Source organism: Lipotes vexillifer, unplaced genomic scaffold, assembly GCF_000442215.2.
Source record: "Lipotes vexillifer unplaced genomic scaffold, Lipotes_vexillifer_v1.1 scaffold567, whole genome shotgun sequence".
In the NCBI taxonomy this organism is placed as follows: domain Eukaryota; kingdom Metazoa; phylum Chordata; class Mammalia; order Artiodactyla; family Lipotidae; genus Lipotes; species Lipotes vexillifer.
In genome coordinates this window covers 1,862,051-1,869,889 of record NW_006776652.1, presented here as the reverse complement: position 1 = coordinate 1,869,889, position 7,839 = coordinate 1,862,051, and the positions used below count along the sequence as shown (strand labels likewise).

Genomic DNA, 7,839 nt, shown 5'->3' with positions numbered 1-7,839 from the left:
CCCCCCCCCCGCCCCCAGTGCCGGCGGGGCGCGGGCCGCGATCTGCCGTCCTTCGGGCCCCAGGCGGCCCCGCACTGCCGGCCCCGGACGTGGAGCGGGGAGCCCTGCCCGGAGACGCCGTCTGGTTCGTGGCGCGGGGTCACCCCGCCCTCGGTTTCCAAGCGGGGTCTGTCTTCCTGCCGCCGAAATGAACCCGGGCGGGGAAGGGGGGCGGCGGCAACCGGACGCGAGCGCGGAAGGAAATGGAGCCGCACGTGCAGGCGGAGGGAAGAGCGCGGACCTGGACACCGGCGTACCCGCGCTCCCAGCTGTGTGCCTTGGGGCAAGTCACTCAGCCACTCAGAAACCTGGCGCGATCAAAGCGGGAAGTGACTCTCGGCACAGGAAGATCCTTTCCAACAACTGCAGAGCGCCTTGGGTTCTGAGCTAGATCTGAATCCCCTCCTCGTCCCACATCTCTTCCTCACCCGGGTACCCTAAAGCTGGGGGCTGGCGCGGGGGGAGGGGGCTTCAGGATCCGGGGAAGCGAAACAGGGGGGACAGGAGGGCAAGCCTGAGGTGCTGGAAGTGTAAATGCTCTCCGGTCCCCGCCCCCAAACTCTTTGGGTCCGTGGGATTCCACCCCCCAACCACCCTGAAAGGGGGCTGGCAGCCCAGGCAGACACTGACGGTGAGACAGCCTGGTGACCAGATGGGATGGTGGCCTCTAAGGAAACCTCAGCCTCCTGAGGAAGGCGACCACCAGGCTGGAAAACTCCCAGCAGGACCTAAATTCCCTGGAGGGAGATAAGGGAGCTGGCGGACGTGCAAACTTGCACCTGAGCCTCTGGGGGAGGGGGCCGGAGCTGGAGCTGGAGGCGTTGGGAGCAAGTGGTTATTAACTGGGAGGGAGAAGACAGTCTGCCCACCTCCAGCTCCCTCCTTCCCTTCTGCCAGCACCCTACGCAGGAGCCCTGTCAGCAATCAGAGTCACGAACTACAACATTCTAACTTCTGGGAAACAGGCCTGCAGCTAAGCCCGGGGAAGAATGAGAGCCTCTCTTAACACCTTGATTTTTCAGGCCAATTTCTTCCCTGCTAGCTGCCGGTTCTCTGGGTTGCCCCCTCCCAACCCTATCCTCCTGGAAAGCACCGCCCCCCCTTCCTCTCTCCCAGGTACAGAGAGGGAAACCTGGGCCTGGGGGAACTGCTTCACCCAAGTCCAACAGCCCGTGAAGGTCCCACGCCAGGCCTCCCTGGGGAGGAGAGGAGGAAGGCTGGCCATCAGGCGGCTTCCTCCCTCCAAAGTCAGAGGATGGGGAGGTAAAGTGAGGGAACCTTTGCCAGATCTTGTCCTGAATTTGGAGAATGTAGGGCCAGATTCCAAGCAGTCTCCGTGGTGACTCTGGGGCAGGACATGTTTATGTATTAGTTTTTACCCTCCCCGAAGGGGCTCAAACCACACACAGAACACACACACAGACACACGCACACGCACACACACGCGCGCGCGCGCGCGCGCGCGGCACACTCCCCTCCAGGCCATTCTCCCCTCTCCATGCAGATATGCCAGAATCTTCAGGGCGGCTGGGATCCCTCGCAGTTGAGGGCCAACATAGGCCCGGAGCTGGGCCAGGCCTTCACCGCCCAGAGGGCTGTTTCTCCTTCACCCCACCTTCTACCAGAGGAGATTCATCTCCCTTTGAGTGATGCTTCAAGGAATGGGAGGGGCAGCACAGCCACCCCCTCGCTGCCCACCTGAGGGGTGAGCAGCTACCGTGAGTTCCTGAGACACATGGTAGCCCAGCCGAGTCATCCTTCAGGCTGAGGCCAGGGATGCTCGATGCCTCCCAGCCCCCATAGGGAAATCCCAGCTTCAGGAAGCATGTTTCCTGCCAGCTCAGCACTGAGCTGGGCCCAGTGCGAGGAAGGGCAAAGCCAAGAGCCTAGGGCAGCTCCTGCCAGATTAGAGATGGCTGGAAGCTGTGGTGACCTCCCTTATGGCCTGGAAGGGAAGGCAAGCGCACCCCAGGGCAAACCAGAAACCCAGGAGTCAGGCTCCTGGCTCATCCTTTGCCCCCCTCCCCTTACTGCTAGGAGCTCTTAGACCAGCGACTTAGCCTCCCTGTCGTTGCTTTCTTCATCTATACAACAAGCATGACAACAGTACCTACTTCAGAATGGTGAGGATTGGAGTTTAAAGCACTTTAGAATTATCTATTGGTGTAACTTTGGGAAAGCCATTTTCTCGTCTCTAATAGAAGGCTGTATCAGATGCTCTCTCAGGTCGCTTCTAACTCGAATCTGTCATCATTTCTGAAGTTATTCCCCAAAATGAAGAAAAAGTAAAAAGGGCACAGCACTGGAAAAATAACAGCCGCATGTTTGGGCGGTGCCCCCTCCCCACCCCAGCATGTCTGGGTCAAAGGGGGTGGGTGTACACAGCTGGGCAGAGACCAAAGGCTGCCCCCAACCTTCTCTGCTGACAAATGAGATGGACTAATAACTCTGCCTTCCAAAGAAGTTCACCCCCAAGCTTGGGCTAGTTGTGTGGCTGCAGAGAGCTCTGATGCTGAAACCCTCTGGCCCCGGGGAGGAAAGCAGGCTGACACAGAGAGGTGGATTTTAGCTTGAACCCCCGTCCACTATTCGAAAGGCACTCAACAACTCACTGGCCGACCCACTTCCCATGGGCCTCCACTCCCCCTTTGTTCTCCATTCCTTAGAGCACTGCTAGCCCAGCATGGTTTGTTACAGGCGAAGATCTGACCATATTAAGATTCTAACACACCCTTTTCCAACCTGTCACTTACCTGCTGAAAATTTTTCAGTGTCCCCAGAGACGCAAGAAGAAATTCAAACCATATCTTACAACATTCAAGGCTCCCGTCTTCCTTTGCAATCTTATCTCAGTGTCGCTTTCAGCCGCTGCCCTAAACTGATCATGCCATTTGCACTCACCCCCTCACTCTGCATTTCTCTCCTCCATCTGTCTGTGTCCTATTCTTCCTCTCACACCCACGGCCCCTGCTCTGAACTCTCAGGGCGCTCCTGTCTGTTCCGCACGAGTTCTTTACACTCACTACCATGTAACATTATTTCATTCATGCCATCTCAGTCGCTGCCACTTGACTACCATCTTTAGGAAAGCCAGAAAAGTGCTGTATCTCTGTACTCCCACTGTGCCAGGACCTGAGAATTTACAGAGGAGTGAATCCCCTTTTGTGAGCATTCTCCCCGCCAAGGGCTACACCTGACACTAGGTGGCGCCAAGGACCCCTTCCCCCTTGGGACCAGACAGCTCTGGCCTGACAACTCCTGAGCCGCAGACAGCCTTGATCTTTCCTACGAAAATAAAGACAGCCATCCAGGCAAAAGGTGAGACAATTATAGCAAGGTGTAAATTACATCAAGGTGCCTGGGGAGGCAATGCTACACAGTCTCTGCCAAGATTCCTTCCCCAAAGAGCCAGATAGCACAAAGCACCCTCTGAAGCCCAGCTTTGATCTGTTCCCTCAGGCTGAGTGGGCGATAAGGTAGGTCTAGAGCACCCAGCAGCACCCATGCACCTTTCTGAAGTGTCCTCTGGAATTAGGACTGGGAGTGATGGGTGAATCAAGCCAAAAATCTAGCAGAGGACCACTGCCCCCCTGCCTAGCGGCAGCTTTCAAATCAACCACCAGCGAAGCCAGCTGGGGCTCCCGGGGAAGGGGCAGGCAGACCAACCCTGGCTTGGAGGGTGTTGGTCCTCAGGGTAGGGGCGCTGCAGGGTTGTCCCTCCCAGGGAAAGCTAACTCACAGCCCTGTCCAAGGTTACTCCTGGGGATGAGCTTTCTCAAACGGGTGCAGACAGCCTCAGGCAAGCGCAGGAGGTTCTTTAGATGTTGCCCCCTCTCTGGCCCACCGAGCTCCCCTGGGTGCATCAGCAGGGCAAGCAGCCTCCTTACCAAGTAGAGCGAGGGGCACAGAGCGCCAGCGCAGATACTGTCTCACGGAGACGGGGCTGGGCAGGAGTCTCAGGGCCTGCTTCCTGTTTGCTGCCGGCCCTCTAGCATCCCTTCCCCGCTCGGGCTCCCAGTGAGAAACTCTTTCCTCTACCAGGGATCATCCCAATAAAACACACATCTTTAAAAGAGGGTCCAGGAGGAGCACGACCCTCCACTAACAGGAGTGGGTGTCTTCAGTTGGGAGTGTCACGTGGTGAAGCATCTGGTAGGGTGGAGGTTTGAGGGAGGCGGAAATAAGAGGGGAGAAAAATTGTATGTAGGAAGACTCTCCACCCAGTGGTAGGGAGAAGCTCATCCCCAGGGGCTGGGGCAGGGGAGGAGAGAAAAGAGGGGCACCTACTTTATTTTGTCCACGTACAGTATATATTTATAGAGCTCGTATGTTGAAAACTTTACACAGTGAATACCTGTAGCCTCTGGCCCAGCCCTCTCCTTCCAGATACTTCTCTCCATGTCCCAGCCTGCTTAACCCCTGGTACACAAAGGTGTCCAAGGCAGCACCCACTTCACACTTTGACGCAGAGCCTGTCCAGCAGGGGGACACGAGAGTATCCAGCAGAGGCCTGGGAAGGTGAGGCTGCCCTCACCCGCAGCACAGGCAGGTCCTAGCCTCTGGCCTCACTCAGCGAGGAGGAAGGGGCCTCACCAGCCCCCATCGCCTTTCCAGGCCAACTTGATATTGGCGCGGCCCGGGTGTGGAGGTGCCCGCAGAGTGGAGGGTGGTCTGAGAGCGCAGCCGGGCGCTCAGGCCTGGGAGTTGATGGTGCGCGGTGCGGAGTAGCGCTGGCGGGCGTGCTTCTCGCAGTACAGCTCGTCCCCCACCCAGAAGTGCCCTCGCATCTTCAGGTTCAGGCCACAGTCAGCGCAGGTGTAGCAGCCCGGATGGCGGTACCGCCCCTCCTGGATACGCACGGCCTGGTTCCTGCGGGGGGGGCGGGGGGGCACAGGGAGGAGAGAGCCATGAGCCTGGGGGGGGAGGAGGGAGGGGGCAAGAACACCAGGCACAACGTCACCATTCCCATTCTCAGGGAACCTAGTTTCCAGCCCAGAGCCAGGACCCGGTAAGGTCCCCAAATCTCAGTCACTTGACTCCCCAGGCCTGCCCTCAGGAATCTCCGTTCAACAAACCCCCAGCCCACACCCCCGAACCCCAGTTTTTAAAGTCATTCCTCCCCCACACAAAGGCAGACAAGCACCATCCTGAATCTTCTGGATTGTAAATAGAGCAGTGATTCTCAAAATGTGGTCCCAGTGCCAGGACCCACAGCATCACATCACCTGGGGCTGAATTGGAAATGCAAACTCTGGGGCTAGGGACCTCCCAAAGAGGAAACTCTGGGGGTGTGGGCCCGAAATCCCTCAGAGGTCCAGCTGCTGATCTTTGAGAAACACCGCATAGGACCCCTTCCTTGGGCCTGCACAGCAGGGCTGGGCAGTGTCGCGTTCTGCAGATGACACACGGAGGCCCACGGAGGCTAGGGATTTGCCTAGAATGAGTCATCTGACCCTCACCACTGTGCACGGAAGAAATTTATCGGCGGGGGGTGGGCAGGGTTCAATTTTCCAGAGAATGAGGCTGCATTATAATGAGAAAAATGGGCCTACCTCTGGAAAACGCATCCCATTCCAGAGAGGGGGAGGAGGAAGTAACAGCAAGAGCTTCCAAGAGGAGGCGCCTCATCCAGAGGCAGATCTGCAGAGGCTTTGAGATGCTTGGAGAGGAATCGAAAGCAGTAGCATTTCTTCCTCCTCCAGGGAGGCGGGGAAAGAAACCGAGGAAGAGGAGAGACAGCAGGGAAAAGCCAGTGCAGGCATCCTAAGAAGGCTGAAGTGATCCACTGTAGCAATGCTCCCCGCTCCCCGCAGGGTCCCTGGCTAGTGGACCCATGCAGGCCCCTCCTGAGAGCGTCCTGGCCCCTGGCCCCTGCCCTGCAGGGTGTGCCCTGCCCCCCCAGGCCGCCAGCACTCACGCGATGCTGGCGCTGCACTTCTCACACGTGTGGAGCTTGGGTGGGATGGCCAGGGCCCTGGAAGTGGGCCGGGAGGACTGGGGGCTCAGCAAGCTGGGCAGGAAGGCAGGTGTGCCACCTGTGGGGGGTGGGGGATGAGGGTGGGGAGGACAGACAGACACATCAGAGCTCGCCCACAGCAGTGCCATCAGGCTGTATTTTTGATGCCCACTCCACCTCCTCCAACACAGCTCCAAAGAGACCCTTGTCAAAGGTGCACTTACAAGCGGACCTCTAAAGTAAGCCTGGGCATGAGAGGGGGTCATGGGGGAAGGAAGTGATCACCCCAGATCCTTGGCTGAGGTTGGTCAAGGGCAGGGAACACGTTCAAGGTTGAGTTAGCCCAAGCTAAGGCAGCCTGAGCAGTGTCTGCTTGGTGTCTGACACGTCAGGCCAAGCAGGCATTTCCTCTCTCCTGACCCAGTGATGATGATATCAGGAGATGAGAATAATAGACAATAACAGCGCCACAGCACCTCTGTACAGTTTCCAAAGGGCTTTCACGTGCATTATTGTGCCTGAGCCTTGGAACAACGCTAAGATGAGGCTGTCATCAGGTATCTGCAGCCGAGGACCCCGTGGCTCCAGGGCTGAAGTCACCACCTCTCTGCGCTGCCCTCCCCCCACCCTTCCGCCTCTCCCCGTGCCCCCTCCCACAGCCTGCCGAGGCCTCAGGGTAGCGATGGACAAGCTCTGCTCCAAACCTTCTCACCTTGTCTCCGAAACATCAGAGTTGGAACCAGCCCCAAGGTACCAGTGACTGTGCCAGTCAAATACTGTCTGTCCCATCCTTTCTCTCCCGGATACCACTGCCCAGGCCAGGCCCTCCTCATCTCTCCCCTGGACCACGACAGTGCCCCCCTCACCCCCTACTCCCCATGCACCCACACGAACTCCTGCGGCACGGTCCACTTCCTGGGGAGCTGGGCAGCCAGTCTGCCCAATAAACAGAGTTCCTGGCGGGGCAGACGTGGGTCCTGACCGCCTTCGATCTCCACACAGCACGTGACTGGTCCATCAGACAACTCGGCAAATGTCTCGAATGAGCAACTGGACGGCTGGCAGATGCTTGTATCTCTGTTGCTCACTTTGGCACCTCACACACCGCCTGGAGTTATTTAACAGGCCCTCCTGGGTTGGGACGCTCCTCAGGCCTGGCGTGCGAGGCCTCACAGCCAGGACAACCTCCGTGGCCACCGTCCGTGCAGCCAGGCCCCAGTGTCCTGTCAGTCCCACCCCAGAGCCCTGCGGCTCCAGCCTCCACATTCCACACTGCTCCCGGCCACCATCTTAAGGCCGTTTGTGAAAGTCCTGATCTTTCTTCAAGGGCCAAGTCAGATTCTTCTTCCTCCATGAAGCCGTCCTTGGAGACCCAGGCCACACGGGCCCACGTTTATTGTTCCCTTGGCACCTCCCCTGATCCCAGCCAGCACCTCTGGGTTGCACCCCAGTAACTCCTACCAGACCGTAAGCTCCTGTAGTGCAGGAGCTGTGGCTTCTACGAGTCAGAGCCCACTCCCGTGATGAGCACTTAACAAATACTAATTTAATAACATGCCCAGTCAGGGGTCCAGCGTGTCCTGGGGGAACATCCTTCTCCTACCCGAGCCCCCCGGGGGCTCACCTCTCTCCTCAGCCTCCAGGGCTTCCTGCAAGAGCCGAAAAGAGCTGGACTGCCGGGGGGTCACCCGTGCCTCGCGATTTTCCTGCAGCATTTTGAAGACTTCTGAGTCCTCTCTCAGGAGGTGGCTTTCCCCTTCCGAGGCCACGCTGCAGGGATGGGAAGGAGGCAGCCAGGAGTGAGAGCCCCGTTCCCAGGGGTTGGGACGAGCATGAGGACAGAG

The 7,839-nt window shown here is 58.2% G+C and overlaps 1 protein-coding gene across 1 annotated transcript in view; it reads right to left on the bottom strand.

Moving 5' to 3' along the window:
* Window positions 1–4,730: 4,730 nt before the first annotated feature.
* The window catches only part of PDLIM2 (PDZ and LIM domain 2), a 10,968-nt gene continuing 7,859 nt past the window's right edge, over window positions 4,731–7,839 (bottom strand). The window contains exons 7-9 of the mRNA XM_007450584.1: window positions 7,620–7,765; window positions 5,957–6,074; window positions 4,731–4,908 (exon numbers count right to left, since the gene is read on the bottom strand). Coding sequence (XP_007450646.1) covers window positions 4,731–4,908; window positions 5,957–6,074; window positions 7,620–7,765 — 442 coding nt within the window. The remainder of the gene's footprint in view (window positions 4,909–5,956; window positions 6,075–7,619; window positions 7,766–7,839) is intronic.